We start from the raw sequence: 27,812 nt of genomic DNA, 5'->3' as shown, positions 1-27,812 counted from the left end.
AAAAAGATTGTTTTTGATTTTGTTTTAGTGGTTTATCTATTGAATATGTAGCCAATGAAACTTTTGCAGTGCCTTTGTAATATTGAAATATGCCAGCGGCATTTGCAAAATAGTTATCCCTAAAGTTAAGCTGCAACTATATTCTCATTCAATTAAACACCAACTGTTTATTATTAATTACAAATAAGGCCAATGTTTTGACATCAATCAATTTTATTATAAACATAAAAACACAAATGTCGTTAATTTAACAATATATGATAAAATAGAAATTACGAAATAGAATGTTTCTGCTTCCATAGTTGATAGAAAGTGATATGCATCCCATTGCAGTTCATACTAACAGTGATTCGATAAACCGTAAACAGTCTAAACATCATGAATACATTGAGTCGTCTTTATCAGCGTAATTCCACGTAAACACGCTCTAGGAATATTGAGAAGTTGCATACAAAACCGACTGATCTAGGCACAAAGCTCGTAAACAACATCCAATAGTAATCGAATAGTTCAGGAATTCGTTTGATTTTAGTTCTTATTTTGCGTCCAACTCGTCTTTTGCAGGGAATCTCGTTCCTTTTAACGTCATGGCGATTCCCTAGAGAGCACTGATACTCATTCACGGACATGTGATGCCATCTCCATGCATTCTGAAAAAGAGAAGTAAATAGTTGTCATTAATCATTTTCAGTCCTAAATTCTAATATTAGTGTTACGTGTAGCTTTTTAATTTAGTACATTTCTACGTAGCTGTACGTATAACATTGTAGAATAGGAACGCTTTTATTAAAGGTTATTCAGAAATGCATTAAACATGACTTATACAAATTTCCTTAATTGAAACATTAACAACAAGAATAAACTTAATATTATCCATGTCGAAACAAATCTACCAGAGATACCTCATTTCAAGGTAACTGATTTAAACTGCTTACCTGTTACATTCAGTCCACCATTGTCCTGTTTTCGTCCTCTCTAAGAGAAATAACCCCTGTTTGTTATTTCATTGCTGACATCGCCATGGATCGTCTATGTTGTCCTTAATTATCAGTTAAACCGATAATGGAGTCATCGGATTGGATTATAACAGCTGGGGTAGCTGTGTCCTAAGTTGCATAGCATGTCGTCATATTTTGTCGTCAAAGTCAAGCAATTTTTCAAACAAAAAATCATATGATACAATGTCAGGCAATAAATCCGTCTTCCTCACAGACTTTTTAATATCACCAATAACGTTCTCTTCATCAGATGAAAATTCATCAGACTGATATAGGCTATCAACGCTGTTCCCTACGAGTTCGCTTGTCTGTTTCTTCATGTTGTAGAGACTTTCATTGCTGTCAAACAGGGATTCGTCCGTCTGCTCGTCCGAGAAGTAAAGACTGTCCTTGCTTTGTGTAAAGAGTTTATGTGCATTTTCGTCAACTTCGTACAGACTTTCTCGGCTATCCAAAGATTCCTTGCTCATCTGACAGATATTGTTGGCCTTGAGTTCTTCAACTTTCTCATTCAGGATTAACATTTGTCGCATAAGTCCTGCATCCTGGTCCATAAGATCCACCTGAAAAGAAAAACGAATAGCAAGTTTTAGCAACACATTCTATAACTTTTGTTAATCTGTTTTTTAACATTTTCTTCAGGTTGGTAAGTACGGATTATGAGAAGTTCTTTTTACACAACCAATAACATTTTCGATGTGACGTTGCGATGACTAGTACGATATGTACAGTGTCACCTTCATCAGACAAATGACAAATGAAGCGATTACAAACAAAGGTGTAAATTGTGTACGAGGTGTCTATAAAATCGATGACGATGTCTTTTGTTAGTCTAGTTTATATAAACAAACATGTAGGTAGTACACATTTTTCTCATTTTCAAAAAACAAAGAGAAGACATCGAAACACGGAACATAATATTAATGCTTACCATTTCGGTCCTTAGTTTCATCAGAGCGGCATCTATGGTTGATGTTGCCTTTTTAGTATCAGTCTTCGTTGACCTTTTACATTCTTCGATGGATTCCATCCTCCGCAGGTACACCTGTCGACAACTGTTATTAATGTCTATTCCATCTAGACATCTGTCGATAGCATTTGATTGACATACGGTAACGTCTACTTCTGTCGTGTGAACCATGATGCTTTCGTATATCTCAATCCAGTTCCAGTACTTTAGTACAGAAGTGTATTTCACTATAATGTTTAAGTCAAGTAAGATTGGCATATTTATACTAAAACATCACGTGTTATATTTACTGTCTGGTAAACTTAACACTACTTTCGCTCCAGGTGATCTATCATAATTGCTTTTAAACAAAAAGAAAGTAATTTTCGATCCATGTGATCTAATAATGATTGGAAACAAAAGAAAAGCCATACTGCTCTCCTGGTGCTCTCCCACATCGTATACGTCATTCTAAATTATGCCGTGAATGTTAAAGAGAAGGAATGTTACCACCACAGAGCTATACGATAACACTTGTCCCAGTTAAAATACATAGTATCACGTAGATGGGTTCTTGTATTCTTTAATAGGGTATCATATGACGCGAAAAAACACGAAGGGTTTGTACAGTTAAAACGTCACAGTTTGGTTAAAAACTTTGTTGATGCCAATGATGTCCAGTCATTTGTCTAAAGCAGGCAGTTTTGTTTTGGTTTATTCTGCAATGTTGATCTTGTTGTCTGAACCATTTCGAAACAGGGTATTTTAATCCTATGAAATTTATGTCACTTTGAAATTGAAATTGTGTATGTGCAATTTAGCGACCCCTCCGCCTCAAAAAAAAATGTGTAGTGATTTTTCTATCTTGACCTGTTTTTGACACAACCGGCATTTATCTTAGTAGGTGAGCTCCTGAATGGGAAAACGTGTTTCCTTTATCTAAATTCCATCAGAGGAGACAATAGAGTTAATTAGCCTCATTAACTTAACATGACCTATACATCTTCCATGTACCATACAGTAGCAAGGTGAATGTATAGTTAAAACTCCCTATCGCTAATGTCCTTTTATAGAATACAAAGAGTTATAACTTTATTTTTATCAACTTTTCTGAAGAAAAAGAATAACTGGTACAGAGTTGCAATGGCGGTTTTTTTTTTATATGATACTTAATTTATATAGAAATACGGTAAAAACTCAAGATTATTTTTGAACAGTAGCACAATAATGAGGAAAATAACTTGAGTTTACTTTTGGGGTTCGTGTAATTATAATAAGTATTTGAGGAAGGCTTCCGTGAAGGCTGATAATAAAACAGGGTGCTACAAAGTAACAAACATAACTAAAATATTCTAAAGTCGTGTATATATCTTGTGCATTAAAGATCATCTGGGAGGGCTTTGAATTCTCGACATGATATGTTAGGTTATTCATCACATTCCAGCGCTTCAAAACCGATACATGTGTTATTAAAAACGTTTAAAGTAAATACAAAACCGCTAACGAGGTGGACATATCACTACAATTGTTTTAACAATAACCGTTAACGTATGTGACAGCTCGTCGGAAGACAAGGTGTTAAAATACTAGTGAGGAGGTCTGTAGTATAAATAACGACATTGACTTGACCTGATAGAATCGCTCTTTCATGATTGACTGATATCGGCAACGCGTGTCCTAACTCGTCAATAAACATTAATATCACAAAGGATGAAGAATTGTCAGTTTTGGAGTCATATTAGCACTACATTACAGTGCGTGTAACCATTCAATAAAGAAAGAATAAATAGGTACTTCGCTTGCACACTGAATGGGTTCATCTAAAGAGCAGAGGTCGAGAGTATATACAAAGTAATACGGTTGACATGGGCACTGAAATTATTTCTTTTTGCTGTTTTATGCATGTTTCAAAACGAATTTACTTATAGGGTTAATATAAATTATTGTATTTGAGATCATTGTAACATAACTATCTGTAACAAACCACAAAACACCCATTTAGCTGTTCAAATATATACAAAAGGAGCCTATATGATTCCCTTGCAGAAATACATGCGGCATTTTGTTCCAAATTCAGGTTCCTATGGCAGACCATTATATATCTGCAATTTCCCTTACAGGACCACTCTGTTTTACTACACTGCTGGCCATTCCATGGTGTCACTCTTATTAGCACACATTGTCATAATGAAACAATTTGTTTCAAAAACTAAATATCGGAAGAAACATACGAATCAAGAAAAGTACATTGTAGTTACAATTTGTGATTAAATCGGATTTGTGAAATTTTGCCACCTGTCACACGTATATGACTTTAAGTATTACATTTTTAAACATTTCCTGCTTAGCGTCGTATTCATGTAGTGATGTAAAACATAAAATTAAATATGTGATTTCAGTAGAGTGATCGCGATATCTAAAGCAGCTCAGTATTAATGATGCAGCGGTGGCTATTTTATTAGGAGTAAATTGAATTTTTAAACCTCGTTTGGTTTTCCGAATATCTAAATGTGTTATTAATACATTTATCAACGTCGTATTAAACAATACTTATTTAGTTCAAGAAAACTGAACTACAAATTTTATTATATTATTTGACTCACAGGGTGTGTATTTAAACTGTACTTCATCCATTATCAACCCCATTTGTTCCAAAGGTAAAAAATAAGATGTTTTGATGTGATTAAACATTAAACAGTTTTCATCAACACCAGGATGACAAAATATTCAGTTCAAAATAAGGCCCCAAATATAGTAGCATTATGTGAAATAGCAGCAAGGAACTGATAAGTAAAAACGCGTTTCACATTGATATTTTTTTATTGTAGCTCAAAACAATACTCAAATGTCATGTTAGAAATGTACAATCTTGTTTAAGATAATGTATATCACAATAGAATGTGTCTGCTACATCAGGTGAGAGGGAATGATATACATTCCATTGAAATTATCACTAACGATGATTATACTGATCGTTAACAAGTTCTATTCAAATGCCTTCTGATCCATTCACAAAGTTCACGAACAATATTCGTTTTTAACTGAATGGTCTGGAAATGATTTTACTTTGAATTTCTATTTTGCAACAATTGCAAAAATAACTACTTTGTTTTCACAGCGGATGTCAGTCATTCAACATCATGACGGTTCCCGGGGAGCACTCCACTCACTCTTTGACGTATCTTTCAATCTCCAAGTGTTCTGAAAAATATAAAATAATTCAAGGTCATTATTTCATTTCCATAAGTCCATATTCAGGAGTCATAAAAAGCTAAAACTCCACATCTATGTAGTTTTATTTGTGTCTGAAGCAAAGAGTTCCGTAGACTTTGACTGCGTATATGGAAGAGGAATTTTGAAATATGTAAAATATTGTTCAAACTATGATGATTGAAAAAATAATTACTATAGTTATTTTTAATATTATTTTATGTGTTGTTAACATATGTTTAAAAAAATCCTTACCTGTTACATTCATTCTTAGATGATCCTTTTTCGTCCATTCCATGATAAATGATCCCGTCTTGTTCTTTCATCGGTGATGTCGGAATGGATCGACTATATTGTCAAATATCACCATTTTATCGCCTATCTATATACTCGATTATGTTTTAAACAGCTGGGATACCTGTGTTTCTATTGATGTCGTCTGTTTCATTTTTTGTCAAAGTTAAGCAACTTTTCAAACAAAGAGTCATATGATAAAAGGTGAGGCTGCGAATCCGTTGTGCTCACCGACCTTTCGATATCACATGCATCACTGTTCTCTTCATCAGATGAGAATCCGTCAGTCTGGTATAAACTATCAGCACTGTCCCCTAAGAGTTTGCTTGTCTCTTTCTCCATGTTGTAGAGACTTTCCTTGCTATCAAACAGGGATTCGTCTGTCTGTTCGTCTGAGTGGTACACGCTGTCCTGGCTTTGCATGAGGTATTTATTTGTCTGTCCTTCCTCTTCATACAGACTGTCCTGACTGTCAAGGGATTCCTTGCTAATCTGACAGATGTTGTTGGCCTTGAGTTCCTCGACTTTCTCGTTTAGGATTAACATCTGCCTCATCAGTCCAACATCTTGATCCATAAGATCCACCTGAGAACAAAAGAAAAGTATAGTCAATATGTTCTATTACTTTCCGAATATATATATATAATTCGAACAGTCAATAAAGATTGATAATGAAATAATAGCAATAATGTCACCAATACATTGTACAAAATTATGATGCTTACCATTTCGATTCTTAGTTTCATTAGAGCGGCATCAATGGTGGATGTTGTTTTGTGAGTATCTGTTTTCTTCGTTGCTCTTTTACATTCTTCGATGGATTCCATCCTCCGCAGGTACACCTGTCGACAACTGTTATTGATGTTTATTCCATCTAAACATCTGTCAACAACATTTGCTGGACCACTGGTAACGTCTAGTTCTGTTGTGTGAACCATAATGACTGTGATATATATTTCCTACTAGTTCCAGTTATGGTAAGTTTGTTTAGCTATAGTGTCTAAATCAAGGCGAATTGACATATTTATACTAAATAAGTATCACGTGGGTAGTATTATACATCCACTGTGTGGTACAATTATGAATACCTTCACTCCAGGAGTACTCGAAGTATTGTTTTTTACAAAAAAGAAAATAATTTTCGCTCTATGTGATCTAACAATAATTTATGTGAGCAAAACAAAAGCCAAATGGCTCTCCTGATGTTCTCCCACACTGGGTACGTAATTATAAGTTATACCATGAACGTTAATGAGAGGGAATGAGACCACCATGGAGCTATTAAATTACATGTGTCTCAGACAATGACATTTAGTGCCTTGTAGGTGGTACATATTCGTATGCTTAATTAGGTGACCAATTGGAAATATGGCATGATAAATATACTAAAAGGCTTACCTTACCAATGTTTATATAAATGTGGCCAAGGAAAAACGCAAATGACATTTAAATGACTAATTTACAAATGGACTAAATAGTAAATGTTTTGATGTACGATTTTGAATATGGATGGATGGATGGGTGGATGGGATGGAATCGGATGCAGATGGGATGGATGGATGGATCATATCATCGAAAAGCGAGACAAAACTTGCTTACAGTTTCTAACGGCAGAAAATGTTTTCAGAAGTAATCACAAATGTTAATAAAGACTATAGAAAGTTAAAACTATCACATAACAGAATAAGTCGCATTCAACAAAAGAAATTACAATCAGTATATCATATATAAATTAGCTGATACGTATATGTCAATCGTAGGCTCTGCTTTTTAGATAAACATATTCCCGAGGTAGATATGCAATGAAATAATAGACAATGATATTTTCATCAGTTTTCCCCACGGCTGCTGTAGAGAATTTATTGAAACTTGTTATGCAAAGTAAATGTACTTTTGAGCACTGACAGGGTGTTGCACATGAGGGGAAAGTCTTGTGTATGATATATTGATGACGTGTTGGACTTAAAACGTATGCAAACAAAGGATAAACAGTCAAGAAGAAAACAACATACCGATTGTATTGGTCACTAAGACTTTGATAATTGATAACGCGTGATATTATGACGACCGCCACATAATGCACATGAAACTAGTTTCGAAGCACTAAGCACAGCCTCCAACGTTTTTGGAGACAACTGATGCCTGGTTTTTTTTTCTTTTTTTTTTCTTGTGTTCCCTTATTATTATTTTTGTCTAAACATCGGAAGTTTCTTAAGATTTTGTCCGTTGGATGAGGAAGTAGGTTCCTTTGAGTATGTAGCCATGAACTAAATAGCCTTTATATGCAGAACATTATTAACAAAAATGTATTAACTGGCTGACTTGTATGTTAAAACCCCATGGTTCATGTATTGGGTTGTGACTTATTTTTTAAATAATTCATCCAATAAAGAAATACACAATACTGAAAAGCTGGGAAGATTTGCCCTTACCTTGGTCATATTTGAATGTAAGCATTGGCGCAGTAAGTTCATTCTAATGTCAATAAATATCTTAAATACGGTTTTCTAAATCCGAAACCAATTGAACGCATTGTCAATCAAAATTTGCATTTTAGGATAAAGGGTTCATTTGAAGCTGAGTCTAGCACTCCTCGTAACATAAAAATACAGTGATTTAGGTCGTATAATCAGGTTAATTGGTTTCACTAATAACGTGATACAAAAGCAATATTTTGCTAATTACCTGTAATTGTCATAATTAACCTAGCATGGGGTAGCCCTGTTCTTCTTGTCTATATTCACTTACTTACAGTTCAATGGATCATAAACAACTACACACAATAGAAAGCTTTTGTAAGGTAAACGTAACACGCGTCGTTATCCTAAACAGTTTATACTGCGAAGGGATGTGTGATCTTTAGTATTACTTAGAACGAAATCCTGATCATATATAACAAGTAGAATTCGCCTCTATTAAATAAATTACTTTAATTGTTTTGTGCGAATGATTTATTTTCATATATCAATATGTTTATTTCTCATATCTTTTTTTCTCGTGAAATCAATTAATTTTGCAGTTGTTGTGTTTCGCTTACCCGTGGATTCATAAGTAACATTAGGACACAGTACCAAACAAACGTTACATGTATGATCAGGACCAATTTATACTGAGCGTTTTGGCCTCATTCAGGGTTTTTTTTTGTTTTATTTACAGCATCTGTTGAAACAAAAAATCCGATTTTTCGGATTGGTAAATACATTCTGTAATTTACGTACTTTGTTTCCAGTTTTAATAATGATATGAAAAACCTAGTATAAAAGTGTTGCTTGAATATGTTATTGCAGTAATTGTGCTTGATGCAACTGGGCCCAGTTTAAAAGGCTTAGTCTGACCCTGTAAAACCTTATTGCATTGATTGCCCAGTAAGTAAGATAATATGATTTTAAATCTAACTCAATGCAATTTCCAATATTAATTTGACTATTATTATCAATGTATGTTAATCTATAGCCATACGATTTCCTATCTTATTTGATTTTGATTATGATTGCATGTTTAATAATTTTCTTGTTTGATTGTTTTTTTTATCAATGTTATTTAAAAATAGGTAAAAATGAACTCAAATTAATCATCTTAAGGAATCAATCAGGTGGAAATTTATAAACTCTTACATACAAAGATTTTACAAACGGTTGTTATTTTTATGTGAACAGAACAAGTTAAGTGTTTCATTTTTCTCTCCTTCACTTTAAAACCATTTTATTCAAAATATTTCTTTGTTGACGAATACGGTAATATTGAATTGTTATATCAGTTTTGATTGAACCGGAAACAGTCTGTAATTTTTCAACCAGAACACATTCAATTGAATGCATAAAAATGTCAATGATGAACTAATAAGGGGTTTTGATGTAAGGGTTTCCATTGTTTACTTTTTTGTTTCGTATTTTCATCAAAATATTTCATTGATAACTATGTGGCCGATATTATATGGCAATATCTGTTTTATTGAATCAGAAACAGTTTGTGATAACTATCCATTGAATGCATAAAACTCCATCGGGAACTTCAAAGTCGTTTGGAAATAAATGTTTCCATTATATTATTTTGATATGTCATTCAAAGCAAAATATGCCATAAATGCATTTGTGAAGACTTTGCATGTCTTACTAAACACTCAAGATGTTGCTTATTTTCTGGAAGATGTCCTACCTTGTTTTGCGTCCCATGTATGTAGCATGCTCCTGAAAGCACAAAATAAATAAAGACATTGAAATTTTCCAGATTTGAATAGGTGACATTTAACATATCATTATTACAGCATGTCATCTCCAATTCAATTCAATACAGATGTTTAACATTATAATACTGTAACTATATTCGATCGAAACTATGATTTATTTGTAGAACCCAATATGTTTTGGTACAATAGTTAATTAACATCAATAAATGCATTCCCTTGTTTATGATCATGAAAACTTAGAAAATGTTCAGCATCTTAAACCAAATACCGCCTTATATAAATAGAAAGGCAACTTTGTTCACACAGTATTATGCCTTATCTCAATTCGTAAAAGAATACCTAAAGAACCTTAGAACTTAACAAAAGTGAGTGTCAATGTGTATATTTACCTTTGACAAATGTCTGTTCTACGTCCTGCTACCCAAACCGAACTTATTGTTATGTTACTGCATGGTGGCGTCAGGACAAATTACTCCATCTCGAATCTAACCGGGGTTTGCTTTGATTCCTCGAATAGAAGTAATTGTTTTACTTTTCCCGTAAACAAAGGTATTTACTTGATCCGTAGATGACATTACTCGTAATTTCGTCTGAGTCATAGTAGGCAGAATCATATTTATAATTTGTTATTGTTTCTTCATCAGACGATATTCCGTCCGACTGTTCGTCCGTGTAGATTCTATATCTGCTTTCCAGACAGTCTTTGTCTGTCTGTCTGTCCGCTTGATACAGACTTTCCTGGCTGTCGAGGGATTCCTTGCTCATCTGATAGAGATTGTTAGCCTTCAGCTCCTCCACTTCTCATTCAGGATCAACATTTGTCGCATCAGTCCGGTGTCTTGATCCATCAGTTCCACCTACAAGTTAACAAACAAATGTTGTATGAGGAAGTGACGTGAGGATAGTAATTTGAATGGAAAATTCATCTTTTGTTATACAAAAAGACAAAAATGTTTTATGTGATTCCTTTAATTAATCATTGTAAATACATGATAAACATATCATTTCTTCTCTTAGACGCAACAGAGCTGCACCGACAAATGTTGTATGCACATCAGCAACAACTGACAATCTTGATCTTTTTACAATCTTCGATAGATTCTATTCTCCTAAGATACGCTTGTCGGCAGCTGTTATTTATCACTAGCATCCAAATATCTGTGTGTAGCACACTGGTTTATCTTATCCTCTTTGACTTTAACCATGGTGAATAGTTCTTTCTTTATCTAGTTCCTAACGATGTTTCTGTGTTAATAGGATTGTTTCCTATATATATATATATATAGATACTTTTCGGGTCTCTGTGTGTTCATCTGTCCTGGCCTGAATTATTCTATGCATCTGTATTTAGCACAGTAGGGGAACCCCGGCTTTGGAAGGGGTGATTCATATTGTTCTTACGCAATCATGGAACACACACAATAGAATCAATGATGCTCATTAAAGTAACCTCCCGGGAATTATTAAATATATAGAGGGGCAATTATAAAATATTCGAGTGTAAAATGGATGCATACGATTTAAAGGGACATCACGTGAAAAGGCGTTTTTTTTTTAATGAATATATGTATTGTATGCACTTCCACTTATGTTACCTCGCTATCCCCATATTCATAGTCCGTTCCAAATGTCCAGTTTGACCACTTGAATTGTTCGGGAAAGCCCGGCTAAAAATAGCGCCGATAACGTCACCTGATTAGGCAGCAAACACAAGTGGTGCGAGCGAGATGAAACGGTTTACAAAGGGGCCCTCGGAGAGGGGCCGTCAGGCAACTGCAACTTCTTACCGCACTATGAAACCAAGTTATATGATTTCTAATTCCGTATTCAAACTTATTGAACAGTAATTATTCATCATCAGAAGTTAATTGCACACTTGCCAATATTAAGAATTTAAATTTATTTAGCTTTTAACATAAATCTGTTGCCAATAAAATTAAACAAAGGATGGGGCACAAGTTTTTACAATTTATCACAGCCTTCTCCCGTGACCGGTACAGGTGGTACGGGGCTAAACACTCCCTCAACAATGGGACAAACCTTTCTGTAAAAAGGAATATTCACGAGACGAATATCCCTTTTCAAATGTTTACATAAAGTGCATATATGCAATGACAAACTACACGCGAATATAAAAAGGAAACGTTTGTGAATTTATTTATTACATTAAACAACTCAATGTCTTTGGCCATTTTTTTTCTAGACCATGAATATAAATCTATGTATACTCTCTTTCCCACTTTCACTGTCTCCAAACGCTAACATTTAGGAAGTCATATTAACCATCACACACAATAAACTGTATGGCAAAACCACTACGTGTACATGTAGAATATGTGTCAATAAGGAACGTGTTGAGATACTTGATAATTATATTTTTTCAATACTTTACAGAGATTAAAGCATACTTTTAAATGGACCTTTTTATGCTGAGACAACTTTTCTTTAATCAGTTCCTTTGGTCCGAAACAGAAGCCGTAGTTATCGGCAGCACGCGCCATTTTTATAACGTAATCAAATATTTTTTCCCCTGTTTTCAATACGTATTCCGATTCTATCTGAAGTCGAAAATTTATTCTTTATAGAGAAAAGGTTGTTACATGATCATACATTCTAAGTCAACATCATATGAAAACATGAACTGTTGAAAAATTACGATTTAAAAAAAAAGTGTTATGCGATCCTATTTACTAGAAGTAGGTTCTCCTTCCTCAGTTATTCATCCTGGTCCGTCATTTTGACATTTTTAATCTAGCTGCGATAACGTAGCTTTCTGACGAAGAGCGATTTTTTTTTTATATATTGCGTCGTCGCGCCAGGGCAGGCCGGGTATTATATTAGTACTAATTTAAAACTTGCATGTCAAAACAAAAAACAATCGTTTAATTCAGCAATATAATTAAATCATACCATTTTACTGATCCCGGTAATATTATAAATTATGTAAATCTAATAGCGCACGTATCTCATTTGACCCCGAGCACCGACAGAGGATCAGAGAACAGAATACGCCGTGGCCATCACAGCAGTTATCCCTTGGGGGGCCTCATGGCAAAATCAAACTAACCAGTCACTTATCCCTTTCGTTTGCATAAACCACTGTATAATTATAAAAAACACAAAGTAAACTCTCTCCGATACATGCCCATTAACATATTAAACTAAGTTCATCTGTGTTCAAACTCACACAATGATACTAGCGAGGTTAATAGTTTTAGATATTTATTCATAACATAAACAGCGCTAGCATTTCTGTCGATTTTATTTCAGCTTAACCGGCCGCTATCCGGAAGAAAACATGCACCGTACTGACTGCTAGGGCAGTTATTTTCTGCTTTGAATACTTCCCACTGGCAATAATGATTCCGTAACGTACCCCTTGCGCTATCTTTTGACCATTTGGCAACTATTCGCTTCGTAGCTGACACGGTACAACACTTTTCTTTGGCTTACTTCACACGGCCAGTCATTTTGTTTACAAAGAAATGGTGTGCTATGCGCATGCGCTAGTAGAGGGAAATCCCTGAACAAAACGTTGGTCAGACAGGTAGAAATACCGATGATTATCTTAGATTTAATCATTTTTATGAATCTATTTCAGCCAAATCCGATCGGCATTTTCCATAAGGAGCCTCACTTGATATGTTTATGTAGTATTTGGAAAAAAGACAAAAAAAAAAGTTACTTCAGCGTGATGCCCCTTTAAAGATTGGTACATTTTCTTTTATTCGAACTAGCTCCATATTTTTCATGCTTTTATTCTTTTTGTAGGAATTAAAAATAGCAAAATGAGATACATTCATTTTAATGCTTTTTAAATTCCCATCCTGATGAATTAAAAGCTGCACCAGAAAATTGAACCTCTTTGTGTGACACAAGTATATTGAAAAATGTTTTTTAGTATTTTCCTTGTGGTTTTAAGCGTGTAGATAATACGTGTGTTAACAATCGTATGCTATAATTTAACCAATCAAATGGCATGTCAAGCGAACGTTGTCTAACTAAACGACAGTTTTCTGACAATATATTACAATGGATTCGCGGCAAACTATTCTCTGTTATTCTGGCAGTTATATTCCTCACTCTTTTTTTAAAAGCGGCATAAAAGGACGGTTCAGAACGATTTAAATACTAGAAAGAATCGACATAACACTAGAGATATATATCAAGAGCAAACTATTGCCATCATTAATTGGGCCAACTTTCATTTTACATCCGTTGTTAGAATATAAAGCTAAGCTATAGATTGAACCGTAGTATCTTCTATTTCGAAGGAATGGAATAGTTATGATTTGTAACACGTATTTAAAAATATATATATACATTGATAATAAGTTAAGGAGAAAGAACCACATGTTTTGTGGCACTGTTGCAAGATCTATTTAATGGTTATATATTATTATAATTACATGAAGTCTAATGATATATGCTCTAATTTATGCTCAATAAAAAAATGATAACCTTTGCACATTCGGAGCTCACTGCTTATTGGATTGATCATCATCCAGGAGGTATCCGGCTTGTCGACATCATAATTATGTAAAATTGTTAGTCCTGTCCCTGCTGGAATTAATATCTGTTGGATATTATCAATGTCGATGCCGACCCAAGTAGGAGACAAAACCATCGATGAGGTCGACATAGAATGCTAATGACCGTAAACAATATTGACAGCTCGTCAAATGGCTTGGTGTTAAAAACAGTAGTGTGGAGGTCTGGTTCATTAAGAACGACATATATTTTTACTGGTAGAATGTCTTTTACATGATTACCTTTAATCGACACCACGTGAGCTATTTATAATGCCATGCCGATTACCCCTGAGTTAAAGCAACGCCAGCAATGGAGAATATTTAACAACTATGGTCAAAAAACCGTTCATGAAAAAGACATACTTTGGGACCCCGCATGTACATCGAAGGGGTTCACCAACGGAGCGGAGGTTGGGGTTATAGAAGACAATTTATACGTATATTGGATATGGTTCGAAATGGTTATTTTCGTCATTGCATTTTACAAAAAGAAGAAAATAATGCAAGATAAAATGAATCTTAAAAATAATACCATTCGGTTGAACAAAAAAAAATCCAAAATAAATTACTCAAGAATTTTGACGTTTACCACTTGAATCTTGCATATCATGTAATGAAATCAAATCAACGGCAATGTTGAAAGAAGGATAAAGCAGTAATAAGTATTAAACATATACGTTTTATAATAGTTTTATTCATTCCAATTAGTCATGACGCGACAAACAATTTATGTAATATCGCTCATTCTAACTGACAATGGCAATAATTATCTATAGCAGCAATGATGAGTTTCCTTAGTCAATATAACATTGCAGCTAAACACATCAGTAACGATTGAAAAATAATCGAATCAATCCGGAAAACAATGCGATCTTACATACTACCGGTAACACCACTAATTTTGTATGCCACTGAATATTTAAACTTCTATTATGACGCATCGTTTGTGCATGCATTGGTTTTACAGTTTTATCAAAATAACGCTTTATTATCCTTCAATTTTCGTGTTAACATCAATATCTTAATGACTATTCGCTTTTACTCCTTTAATGCAAATATTATTGAAATGAAACTGATTTGATGACAAAATTAGTGCATCATTGAACATCTATTGTATCTATAGTTGAATATCATTGTAGTTTTATTTTGCTGTAGAACTGCGACTTCGGATCGTTGTTTGTCATTTCAAATGCAACCACCGTTTTTATAATCAGTGCAGTGGCGACAGATTGATTGATTAATTCATTCATTCATCTGTATCATTCGAAATCAAAAGACAATAAATTGAATAAAAAGAGTTAATGCCAAAAGTGACGGCATTAGATATATAGGAGAGATTTTTAGATATATCTTAACGACGAATTATGCAACAATTGATATTGTTGCGTACAATATATATTCTAGCTACATGTTGACCAGTTTAGGTTCCTGCAACTTCCAACCTGTACATATATATTGTTTCTTTCCTTGACAATGTCAATCCAGTTTCAATATCATAGAAACTCGGAAACAAAAAGTCGGTGTTAGTCAACTGTTTTACATATATAACGGATTATTAAATTTCCATTATAGCAATGCAATAGTCAGAAAAAATGCAATCATAATAATTGATTTAAATAAACGAATATTTTTAAGCTTCTCTTTCTCGTGCTTCTATATTTCGCTTTTTTGCGGTCGATATATTTCCACCAAAAAAATGTAATTGTTATTACAGGGACTCTTTATGTTACCCTCTCTTGTACATGTACCACTGATTAAATGTGGAGTTCCTTATACCGTCAAATATTGGTCAGCAAATAATATTTTTTGTTTAGATCAAAATTCGAAAATTCAATCAAATTAAACTTAAAACTTTATATATAGAGATGGGTTCGAAGGTGTATCACATCAGTCAGCAAATATTTCATCCGGTTAAAAAAAAAATCTTTGTATTAATTTTAAATTTAAGTATACTTTTCAAACGCAGCTTATATGTTGTAGGATGCTAAAACGGCCGGAATTTCTGAACGTTAATTATATCAGTTCTTAAGATCATACGCTACAAACAAGATTCAAGATCTCCCCAAAAATTGTATTTTGAAAAAAAAAACGTTTATATATTTGAATTTCTCTCTGCATACACAATTACCTTCGTTGAGTCAAGAAATTTTTTGAGCATATTGGAAATCGGCAGATAATTAGAACGAATTCAAAATAAACTATACAATGTGGAAAAATAATGATTGTTCAGTTTATTATGTTTATACAATAAGCGAGTTTATGTATATTTTCTAACTACCTACACTAATGCTTATTCCGTTGCATCTAGTTTAAAAATGTAATTCAAATGGTTTCCAGTCCAATATGATTTGTTGATACAAACCAAAATACGACGTAGAATGTTGTGTGTAGTATTTTATTTGATCAGATGATACAATAGTATGGAACAATTGTTTTCAAAACAACGAACGCAATGGATTTCTTTTAATGGATAACGATAGAGTATCCCTCTTAGCAACTGTTCATAATTAATGCAAAATTGCATTGTAGACCACAGTTTAATTATCATCATCGTTTTGAGTTCGTCCGTTATTGTTCACTCCTGTCATTTAACACACGATGACAAATGCATTGGTTCAGTAAGAATGAACCCTCTAATGCATACTTTCAGTCACTGTTAGAGGCTTTCAATTGCGCTATCACATGGTGTGTGTCAATCCACGACGAGCCTGTTTGCAATTCGAGTTGTTGATCTGTTTCTGAAAATATACAAATAGTGTAACACTTATTAAAATACTATATAATACAATATACAGGGAGTATATAAAATAGTATTTAGTTAATAAAGAATAGATGTAATTCTAAGGAATAGGTGTAATTTACATGTTCTCAAAATTATATTTGAAATATGTTTTATTCAACTGTGCATATATTTAAGTTTGAATGTATAAATTACCTTTTAATAATAATCATTAAGACCATCTTCTGTTTTTGCGCTGTTCCGAAAGTCTTCATATAGACGTCATTGTTTGGGCTCTGTATGGAGACATCAGGGAACAAGTGATACCATTTTCAGTGTAAAACGGTTTCTGTTAGATTCCATGTCAGATCACTGTGTCACATAGTGTCAAACTCAAGCAAACTGTCGAAAACAGAATCCAACGACTCAGACTCCTTTCGAGAAGTCAGGCAATCACGTGATTGGGAGATAATATTACATTTATCTTCGTCTGAATCAGAGTAAGCAGAATCAGAACATTGAAATGTTTCTTCATCAGATGATAAGTCGTCCGACTGTTCGTCCGTGTGGTAGAGACTATCTTTGCTCTCCAGAAGATGATTGGCTGTCTGTCCTTCCATCAGATATAAACTGTCATAACTATCCAAGGATTCCTTGCTCATCTGACAGATGTTGTTTGCCTTTAGTTCCTCCACTTTCTCGTTAAGGATCAGCATCTGTCGCATCAGTCCGGCGTCCTGATCCATTAGTCCAACCTTCAAAGATAAAGGAATGACACTGTTGTTAATCAAGGTTATATTGATAGTTCTGTATATTAAAAAGGTTTTTTAACAATATTTTGGTATTGAATCATTGGTATATGTATCTGGTATTTAACTTTTGCATTAGTACTTTTATGATTTAAAAAAAAATGTTTTTATCAATTACGTCACTTGTTTCCTCGGTTACTGTCAACAACATTACAAAACAACATCAATCGCAATTTTGTTTATTGTGATGTTAATTCTTACCATCTCCGTTCTAAGTCGTGCCAGGGCTGCTCCAATAGATGTTGACTGTTTTTCTGCGTCATCTGTCGATGATGACCTTTTACATTCCTCAATAGATTCCATCCTCCTCAGATACACCCGTCGGCAGCTGTTGTTGATGTCTATTCCATCGAGATATCTATCTACCCCGCATATATTAACTCCAACTTCTTCAACATTGTCAGTCTTTACCATTTTGAGGCTGTGTCTTTTTTCTGTCAACTCACTAGAAATATGTCTGTGCAAATACTGTTATTTTGATAACGTTGTTTCATTTATATATAGTGTTAAGACCCCACGTATATAATTAATTAGTCTGCTGGTTGTCTTATCCTGACATGCATTGACAATATAACAAAAGACGGGATACTTATCGCAGTAGGGGAACCCAACAACGGGTTAACGATTCCTACTGTCACAATATAGTCATGTTAGACAATACCACTCATTACAACAGGACCTCCTTGGAGCAATTAGTAATGGAGAGTGACCTAGAAAGTAACGTGGAATTGCAGGGGGGCAGTTTGGAACGAATATTTGGAATTTTCATTGAACTATAAGAATATTAATGCATTGAGGTTGAATGCTTGCGTCTTGCATATAGTTCCGTTCTCTTTTTTTTCAAGCTTTGTTTTACATGTATATTTATATCTATATACATATCCTTTGCAGAGGATACTTGTTTAATCCTGATACAGAAAAGCCCCCTTTATTAATAATTCTGCCGGATTTTTTATTATGGAAATGAAAAAATGGTTTGCTATATAGATGCAAATACGCGAGCTTGGAAAATATAATTTTGTTAACAAACAATATTTCTGTTCGTTTTGAATATGTTATGTCACTTAAGAAAGAAGTTAAACCATGCCATTTTCTATAATTCTAATATAAATATATGAAAATAAATTCAGATGCTTCTATAACGCTATTTTCTATTAAGCTGATTTTTTTTTAATACAAACAAAAAGCTCTTAAATAGAGTTTTGTTTATCGACCTTCCACAAGAAAACGTAAGATGAAACGTGAATTTGATTTTACATTTCATCACAAAATCAAAAAGAATGAAACTTTTCGTGAAATGGCCCCATGTGTGCTTTTAAATATGATTCAGGACGTCAATTCCAGTTTTTTAACCTGTTTGATTGAGTAAAGACAAGGAATAACCAACAGGTGTTATGATAAATATACATTGATGTTGTAGATAGATATATTTCTGTGTCAGAACACCAGGTAGGAAATGACAGGTAATGTCGGTACTACAAAGGTAAGACAAGGACTTATGTGGGGTCAAATTATCTCACTAATCAGCATAATGATTATTATCAAGCAAAGCGTTACATGTTTCTGACACCTCATAGACTCCGCGAGGGCCGTGATTACCTACATTATGAAATGTAAATGACCAAAGGTTTAGTTCTATAGATAATATATGATTGACATAGATCATATAACATGGGTGACCTTAATTTGTTATGGTATTCTTCAACGCGACCAAATAATTCCAATTCAAGTCCTAGGATAGTGTTTTTGTTTTCTTTCTTTAATTAATAAAATAAAACACAAGCAAGTAACAAAACGTTGTTTTGAATCAATGCATGCACCGAAAGTAATACGCATAAAATATTCTAAATAATCATTGAGGATTTATTAAAATTATATTGATTTTTTCATTTCTGAATGAGATGAGTTATCTTTTGACTTTTACACCTTTTCAACTTATGATATGTACCAATTCAAATATATACATTTATATCTGCTCATACTAGAGTTTACAGTATTTTGCAAACATATTCATCGTACATCATTAAGAACAAGTAATTACATGCACTAGTAATTTTCTAGGTATAGGAACTAATACCCGTTGTACGTTTTTGCAAAGAGGACATTTTATCATATGATTATTGGTTTGTAAAGTCACAGTAAATACTGAACTCTCGGTCTTGGTGGACATACATTGATATTAAATATTGCTGAATATATTTTGCATGCATGCACTGTTCCGGTGAAAATTGGTTGATAGTAATTGACAAAAACAACTAATGAACTCCTCTTTAATTTACCTTCACTTGCTTACTAGGGATAATTAGTGATACATAAACAATGTACAAAATAATCAAAACCGCACTATCAATAATCTGCAAAGAATGTGTCGTTATATTTCACGCCAATAATGATTGGGTTATTATTATATTGCACCTATCAGAATGGTTATCAACACTGATTACTTTGCAAGCAGGGGCCCGTATGACGGATCCTAGGTGGGCATAGTTTGCTATGCTGAAACCATACAGGTGAGAAAAAGACTCCCGTGGAGACCACTATCTTCAAGTAGGGAACATAATGTTAGAACGGGAGACGTCCTTGACAGCTCCCGGGCCTGTCCGGGGTGGTACAAGAACCACCCGGAATGATCTATCAAAGAGCAAATGGGGACAAAAATTTCGATTTTTCGCATTTCGTTAACATTTTATACTATTCCCTAGCTATAGCTCGGAAGTATCTGTTGTATCCAAAATGTGAAAATCTGAAACGTTATAAAAGGTACTTTTCACCCTAAGTAGTATTTTTACATGTTGTGGAACAAGTATATATCGCTTTTCGTTCGTTTGACCTTTACTACCACTCACGAATCTTTAATGGGCAAAATTGTCATTTGATGCAGTAAAAATGGAATATTCTGGATTTCTGCAATGACATAATGAATATATAAACAAATGTTTCATTTTTCTTATAACTCGATTGCTTTAAATATTGACTCATTGTTATAACTTTCATTTTTTAATTCAATCAATACCTAAAGAAAGATGGATTATATTAATAGGCAAAACTATTCGTATAACAAGGTTGTTAATGTCCATGACATGTTGCTAATTTGAAAAGTGTTTAAGAAAGGGGGTGTAGGCCAGTCTTAGGTCTGATCAGTTAAGTTAGGTTCCTTAACATTGTGTGTCATCAGACATCTCTTTCTAAAGAGAAAAGACCTCGCTATAATTGTATGTAAATTGTTTGATAAGTGAAATCATCCCTACCGGTGCTAAAATTCTTTTGTATATAATATATTTCCAGCTTACCTATAACATAATATACTACATTATATACATACAACATAATATACTTAGAACATGATATACTTAGAATATAATATCTTTATATCGACGTAGTTGAGGTCATGACAAATGGAGTTTTCGAGATAGTTAGCAATGGTTCAGTAATTACGTGTTAGAGATATTAGGATTTTTATGTTTACCATTGGCGCACTTTCGTCGGTACAACCTTCACTGGTGAACTTTGTTGTAGAATTGGAGAAAACACGACTATGTCAAGGTTATGTTGCAGTATGAATCAATATACGTACATAAGTATAGGGTAAACTATTTTTTGTAAAGGTCACTTTGTTTTGATATTATAATTAATGTTTAGACAAGGTGATTCGCTGATTTAATAATAATCAAACCCACAGCTGAAATAATCATTTGCAGGATATACAAAAATAATACAAAGAATCCTGTCAAATAATACCCCTTGCAGAGTTGGAATTCGGTGACAACAAGCAACATTTTCTATATTGCGTTTACATAGAATTTTACACAACTTACCTCACCTCCCTGGACTGATATATCTCATATCCCACTCTGCGGCACACCGCGATGACTAGACAGATCTGGGCACATTGTCAACATTTAAGTTTTTGAAATGAGAGACAATTGCTGTCTGGGAGGTCTTTAACACTTTTGTCCTTACGGACCTGTTGTAATCTTTTGAATGTTTACATTCTAGTACTTAAAATTCATTTAAACGTATTATTTTCGTAATTACAATATGTAATTTGTAATTACTAGTCCAATAAGTCTGTGTCAATAGCGCTAAGATACGTTTTAAAAATACGTTCAGAATCACTCATCAATGCAAAAGCTCATTTCTTATATTTATATGCCTCCTTTTTATATTGACCGTTTTTAGTATTCACTAACACTAACCGTTTACTAACAAATCATTAAGATAATGATAATCACATTACTGATTGTAAATAAAGATCATTTTGAAAATGGTGCTTTAAACAAATTTGAACATTAATGCCACCAAATGCGAAAGGTTTATCCATATTGTACAAATTCTTCATTATTACTTCACCCTTATGTGTGTAATATATCAAATGTGCCTGCATCTCATTTTTTTACCTATGAAATTGTGAAAACAATGTGTTCAATGAAGGTGAGAACATGTAAAACTGTCTCTCTTCCTCCTTATGTTTATTATATCATTACATTGTATAATATATCAAGGCATATCTTCTGAGCAAAGCTGTTAAACAAATTGCTATCAAATATCTGGAAAGTAGTTCTTCCGCAAAAATAATAAATATCGAAATGGTATTACACAGGCATAACGAGGACTACTCTAACAAACATGATCATAATAAATAAGAAAATTCAACTCGGAGATTGCACCAGAAAATCGCTATGGTCTCTTCCTCTTTCACTCTTTCAAAACTTCCTCCGGGAATCCCGCTACTTTACATACATTCATCACTCTATCGTATAGAAAGTCTACCGGATTGACCGGATTTGAATCACGAGATAGTATGACACGTTTAAATGGTGATCTAGATGATCAGCGAAGTGAAACTGCGAGAAGGAGTTTGTAAACAGGTTGTTTCAAAACAACCTCGGCCTTCACGTAATTCAATATCCTAGATGAATCATGTATCACATATAGCTATAAAAGAAGCATTCCTCTAAAATTATCACAAACACCTTAAGCTATTATGTCAAGTAAGTTGCATCTGAAGACAAAGATGGTAGAACAGAATATCTGCCGATCTGTTTCTATGGACAGTTTGTTAATTGAGGGTGATAGTGAACTAATGAGTCAATTTGTACATTTCTATACCGAGAGAATCGCAACCAGAGAGAGGTTAAGGAATATTATGAGGATTAATCTATCCAGACCTGAAAATATCAAAAAGACGTTCCTGGACACAGCCATGGATACGCTTCGTAAAGAAATGGTTAGTAGTTTAATCTTATTTATGCCAAATTAGTTATGAGTATATGAGTTTATTATGTCAGATTTTTAGTTTTCAAGTAAATAGAACATGGTGTTTTCTCCGGTTCTTATTCTTCTTATCGTCATTAAATTGTTTCATAGTATTGTTTTCATACCTCAGAACATTGACTTGTAACTCCAGTATATCAATTATATATGGAAGAAGTAGATATTTAGGCACTTTCGTAATTTAAGCGATTATTCCATTAAGTATCACACAAACTATAAGAAAACATGAAAATGAGTTTTTAATTTTTAATTGATACATTTTTTTCTCCTATTAGTTAGGAATAAACATTTATCACATTTCACTTGTTCTCTTATTCGTATTTGTAAATGAATGTCAATTTATTGCGCAGAATACTGGGATTGGATTGTAAATAAAAAATTGTTGTAAATAATTCATAGATATTTCAGAAGACTGAAATACTATAGAATAAAAAATATATAAACTATTCACTGGTTTAAAAATATTTAAAGTTTGAAATTGGGTGCAAATTCAGAAAATTATGTATTAGATGATGTGCATTTGCATGAGCTATCAACACACGTCTTCAACCGGAACGTGTGTTGCTGTTTCTAGATGTTTCTAACACTGTCTTAAAGGCCCTTTACCCAATGCACAATTCATAAAAAACGGTTTTGTATTACAACACCATACATGGTTATGTTGCCGTCCCACCTACGTAACTCGTGAGTGACAAAATCAGTCAATATGACCCAGATTCTTCCTTGTTATTGCGACACGGAAGGTACACAAATATGAAGAAAACAAGCTGCGTCGTATTTTAGAGAAAGGTGATCTTCGTGATTAAATATCTGAGGCTCAGGTATCTAAAATCTGACACAGCCTCACGCTTTATAATCTAGTTTTATGACAAGAAGGGTTGTCAACAACTAATTTCGGTCAAGCAATTTCACCATAAACACAACTACATGATGTAATGACAATTTCGGTAAATATTTTTATTACATCCATTGCATTAAAATAATTACTAGATATATGAAGGTCAATTATTTTGTTTACAGGCGGCAATGATGGACTACGACCTGTCACTTACCAAACAGCTCCTGATTTTACAGGATTCGATAGAAGATATCCTGGCTGGGGAAGATTACTGTGATTTATGCAACAGTTCCGACCCGTGCACAGAGATACACATGTGTTCACCTTGTACTTGCAGAAGCCAAAAAGTCTCAGAGAAGCTTAAAAATACCTCAAGTGTAAGCGATCATACAAAGTACTGTTCTATGGAAGACTTGCGAGATGGTGACATGCACTCATCAGTCAAGTCACTAAAACAGAGAAATCGTGGAGGACATCAGAAACAAAACTCAAACGATTCTGGATACTGTTGTATTTTCCAAGATCTGGAAGTGACTATTTGAATAATATCTTGACTAAGCTACTTGATTACTCGGAGTACATGCTATGTTGAGTACCTTACTTAGACACTAATTACTCAGATTTCTGTTGTATCAAGTACCGAAATGAAATGTTTTTTCTCTGTTCATAACGAGTGTTTATTTATTTTGTTTTTACTTTTCAAATGTTGTCGTTGAGAAATAAAAGTATATAGAAAAATCTTTCTGGTGTGTTACTTAAATTGCTTTGACGTTTTTAAAGAGACAAAAAAGTCCAGCCCTGTTTCGTAAAAACAGGAGAGCAAAGCTTGATATGTTTTGTCAAAAATTGAAACCTGCTATGACACTGAAGTCTTTGGTGTCAGCATACAGAATAGGTGTGTGTCGAACGAAAGACAAAACAAATGAAACTTTGATATGGAGACAAAAATGTCTCTCCCGCATTGCACATGTGCATTTCTGTATTTGCAAGGGGAAAATGAACCTGTTTTACCTACACACGTAAAGACAGCTAACATGCGCTATTATTCGCGTCATAATTTAATGGAGACTATAAATCTGACATATTTTAGAGAAAAATCGATAAATCAATCAATAAATCAATAGCTATGAAAATTCTGAAAATTGTTATTTGTGTTACCTAATCATGAATAAAGTAAACTGTAAAAGTCGGAGATCGTATCTGTTTTCGATGATGTGTAGGAAACTATCTTTATATTTTAAAGGTGCTATTACATGTGTGTATGATTGGTTAATCTTACATAACATTTCTTCATCAGGATTGTAAATGTACCGTCACTCTTAATACAATAGCATTACGTCATGGTTAACGATCAGATTAAGACGTGTTCAGGTAACATGTCCATATATTTTGACATCTTTTAAAAAAGTTTAACTGATCAGGCAGCCTGACAGAAGCATCTTATCTCCACCCCTTCATTAATAGGGGTATAATATAAGAATGACATAAAAAAAGGTCGACTGCCAAACACCTTTCATAATTGTATATTGCTTGGTTGTAGTGAATGCAGAGCAAACAAAACTTCAATATTACATAATATATGCAATCACATCGAGGGATGAATAAACCATATAGACAGAGTAGAGTATTGTATTTATATTCATGTGTTTCTTTTTAATGTTGCACAACATCTTAAAATAGGTTTGCAATAGGTTTAAAATATGTGTTTATGTCACAGCAAGGAGTGGAGCTATTACAACCTATTGGTTATTCTTCCTCTTATTTACGTAATTCTAATTCAGTCCGTAACACACATTTTTTTATAATCAATATTATATACGTGTAGCCATTGGAAAATCAAAACAAATTGTGCGCCCAGGTAGGGGAGAATTATTTCTAATTATAAATTTGTTAATTATTTTTACATTATGGCGCACCGTTCCGAATTTCCATTGTTATGATAGATTATCGCACCTCGAGTTGACAAAGATGTGTAAGATAGTTTAAATCTTAGGGTCTATCAACTGTTTAACACTAGGAGGTAGTCTAACTATGGGGTATAACGTTTACAAGGTCCACGGCACAACTATACAATAACATTGTTACACGTCAGCAGTAACATAGTGTTATCTTCTCGGGGTCAATTCACCTCTGTCCCGCCTTTCTTTGGTGATAATAATGTGTTGTACCGTGAGGTGTTTTATGCTATCTAACACAATGATAATCATCTGTGGTAGTTCGAAAGTATCACAGCATAGTGGTCTAACAGCAAACAGAGTAAAAATATACAAATCCCTGTTACACGATCGATTAAATACTTTTTAGGCTTAATATTTTTTGTATTTTTTGAAAGCTGGATTATTTCTATTATATGAATGAGTTTGAATTCAATAGTTATAATCATACACATTCATATTTAAAGAGCATAGAACCAAACCAAAACACCTCGTCCGATTTGCATTAAGCTAACAACACATTAAGCAATTTTGTTACAAATCTAATTAACAACTTCTGTGTAATTAAAACAAATCGACACCAGGAAATAAACAGACCAAAGTTTGCCATTACCTCCTGCTTTGGTTTGGCAAAGGGCAGACCAGCATTTAATTAAATATCAGTATTAGCATTAACTTCACTCATTGTAGCTACAAATAGGACGCCACCTAACGAGATTACCACAGGTAATGTTATATATAATATCCTGCATCATTTGCTGCTCTCTTTGACCAGCACCCCATTACATATGTCAAGGCCAGCAGGCTTCCAGGTTGTTCAAAATGTTCAAAAACATGTCAAACATTGATTTAGTGGTATTGTTAAACAATTTATAAATTACTTAACTTGAATTAATATTTATATTATTATTGGCAAGCTTTCAATACATAATCTTTAAGATGCAAAGACATGTATTTGTATTGCAGCACTAGTAGTAGTAGTAGTAGTAGTAGTAGTAGTAGTAGTAGCCTTGTATGTTACAGGGACGTTAACAGTAATAGTCTCTGATTAAGGACGCTGCTTAACAAATAAAACAAAATATATCTTATTACAATCGATAAACTGGAATGTATGTTTCTGTTTTACATTTGTTAGTTTAAGTAACATTTAATGTTACATTTTGATCTATTTTTGTTCATTCCTTATTACTTTTTCTGATGAATTTGTTTTGTTTTAAGCATTTCTTCAATTGGATAATGAATGAAAGTGTCTTTCCAAATTTCATTACTTTTTTGAAGCGATAGAGAATGTTTTACAAGGCCACCAGATGTAGCCACATTTTGAATTTCAATTAAAGGATAAGATGTTATTCAAATTTTGATTAATTGTAAATTGTTTGATGATGATTAAGTGACCACGTATCTAGTCGTTAATAACAGTCTTGAATATTTAGCCGCTCACAAACGTCACACCAAGCTAACAGCATTTTGCATTTTATTAATATCGTTATTTATAAGCTACCATTTAGAACATAAATTGCCCTAAAAAAGGCAGAAAACTATCTGTTTAATAAAGTTCATACAGCAAAGTAATATTTTGTATAGCAGGAAATTACACTCTAGTGTTATGCTTTAAGAGCAAACGATAGAACGAGGGAACACTCCTGAAAAGGCCATGATGAAATCTGCTGAGTATAAATGTGAAAATGGCAAGATTTTCCATAAGATTGTAGGCATACCCATATGGGAAAAAATTGTGCACGAGACTGAAGTTTGAATTGATTTCCAATACAAGTAGCAATGGCCTTGTCATGTGCTTACTTTCACTTACATGTATAACGGTGATCTTTTGTTTAAAATAAAAAACGAAATTCATTGACAAGATCGATCGATTACAACCTCTTTCTAGTTTTGAAATCAAGGACACTAAAGTCTCTTTTTCATCGGCCCTTTATCTTTATGTTTACTCACAACATGGCCAATTGGAAGAAACTTACTACTAAACATAATGATGAGCTGGACAACTTTGGTTTTCCGATTGTGAACTTTCCCTTTCCTGATGGTATTATCCCTGTTTGACCACCTTCAGT

The 27,812-nt window shown here is 33.6% G+C and overlaps 4 protein-coding genes across 4 annotated transcripts; 1 reads left to right on the top strand and 3 right to left on the bottom strand.

The window, feature by feature from the left end:
• Nucleotides 1–250: 250 nt before the first annotated feature.
• Nucleotides 251–3,084, bottom strand: LOC110466661. Its single transcript, XM_021523331.1, has 3 exons — nt 1,930–3,084; nt 936–1,561; nt 251–650 (listed from the first exon to the last, which is right to left on the bottom strand). The coding sequence occupies exons 1-2, from the start codon at nt 2,224–2,226 to the stop codon at nt 1,127–1,129; spliced, it is 732 nt and encodes a 243-aa protein (XP_021379006.1). The 5' UTR covers nt 2,227–3,084; the 3' UTR covers nt 251–650; nt 936–1,126.
• A 1,773-nt stretch (nt 3,085–4,857) lies between these two features.
• On the bottom strand, nt 4,858–6,430 carry LOC110466617. Its single transcript, XM_021523205.1, has 3 exons — nt 6,177–6,430; nt 5,413–6,036; nt 4,858–5,148 (listed from the first exon to the last, which is right to left on the bottom strand). The coding sequence occupies exons 1-2, from the start codon at nt 6,387–6,389 to the stop codon at nt 5,602–5,604; spliced, it is 648 nt and encodes a 215-aa protein (XP_021378880.1). The 5' UTR covers nt 6,390–6,430; the 3' UTR covers nt 4,858–5,148; nt 5,413–5,601.
• A 10,127-nt stretch (nt 6,431–16,557) lies between these two features.
• On the bottom strand, nt 16,558–18,151 carry LOC110466581. The gene is made up of 3 exons (XM_021523167.1): nt 17,899–18,151; nt 17,105–17,643; nt 16,558–16,907 (listed from the first exon to the last, which is right to left on the bottom strand). Exons 1-2 carry the CDS (start codon nt 18,109–18,111, stop codon nt 17,266–17,268), a joined length of 591 nt encoding a protein of 196 aa, XP_021378842.1. The 5' UTR covers nt 18,112–18,151; the 3' UTR covers nt 16,558–16,907; nt 17,105–17,265.
• Nucleotides 18,152–22,642: 4,491 nt separating this feature from the next.
• LOC110466637 lies at nt 22,643–24,549 on the top strand. Its single transcript, XM_021523270.1, has 2 exons — nt 22,643–22,924; nt 23,992–24,549. Exons 1-2 carry the CDS (start codon nt 22,682–22,684, stop codon nt 24,349–24,351), a joined length of 603 nt encoding a protein of 200 aa, XP_021378945.1. The 5' UTR covers nt 22,643–22,681; the 3' UTR covers nt 24,352–24,549.
• The last annotated feature ends 3,263 nt before the right edge of the window (nt 24,550–27,812 follow it).

This window comes from Mizuhopecten yessoensis, unplaced genomic scaffold (assembly GCF_002113885.1).
Source record: "Mizuhopecten yessoensis strain PY_sf001 unplaced genomic scaffold, ASM211388v2 scaffold11139, whole genome shotgun sequence".
Classification (NCBI taxonomy): domain Eukaryota; kingdom Metazoa; phylum Mollusca; class Bivalvia; order Pectinida; family Pectinidae; genus Mizuhopecten; species Mizuhopecten yessoensis.
This window is presented reverse-complemented; position numbering and strand designations above follow the sequence as displayed.

Bases quoted from the DNA above. Each gene is read 5' to 3' on its own strand.
- LOC110466661 (XM_021523331.1), bottom strand. From the start codon at position 2,226: ATGCCAATCTTACTTGACTTAAACATTATAGTGAAATACACTTCTGTA. The intron at 1,562-1,929 runs GTAAGCATTAAT...TTTTCTTTTCAG, and splicing joins TGAAACTAAGGACCGAAATG to GTGGATCTTATGGACCAGGA.
- LOC110466617 (XM_021523205.1), bottom strand. From the start codon at position 6,389: ATGGTTCACACAACAGAACTAGACGTTACCAGTGGTCCAGCAAATGTT. The intron at 6,037-6,176 runs GTAAGCATCATA...TTTTGTTCTCAG, and splicing joins TGAAACTAAGAATCGAAATG to GTGGATCTTATGGATCAAGA.
- LOC110466581 (XM_021523167.1), bottom strand. From the start codon at position 18,111: ATGGTAAAGACTGACAATGTTGAAGAAGTTGGAGTTAATATATGCGGG. The intron at 17,644-17,898 runs GTAAGAATTAAC...TTATCTTTGAAG, and splicing joins CACGACTTAGAACGGAGATG to GTTGGACTAATGGATCAGGA.
- LOC110466637 (XM_021523270.1), top strand. From the start codon at position 22,682: ATGTCAAGTAAGTTGCATCTGAAGACAAAGATGGTAGAACAGAATATC. The intron at 22,925-23,991 runs GTTAGTAGTTTA...TTTTGTTTACAG, and splicing joins ATACGCTTCGTAAAGAAATG to GCGGCAATGATGGACTACGA.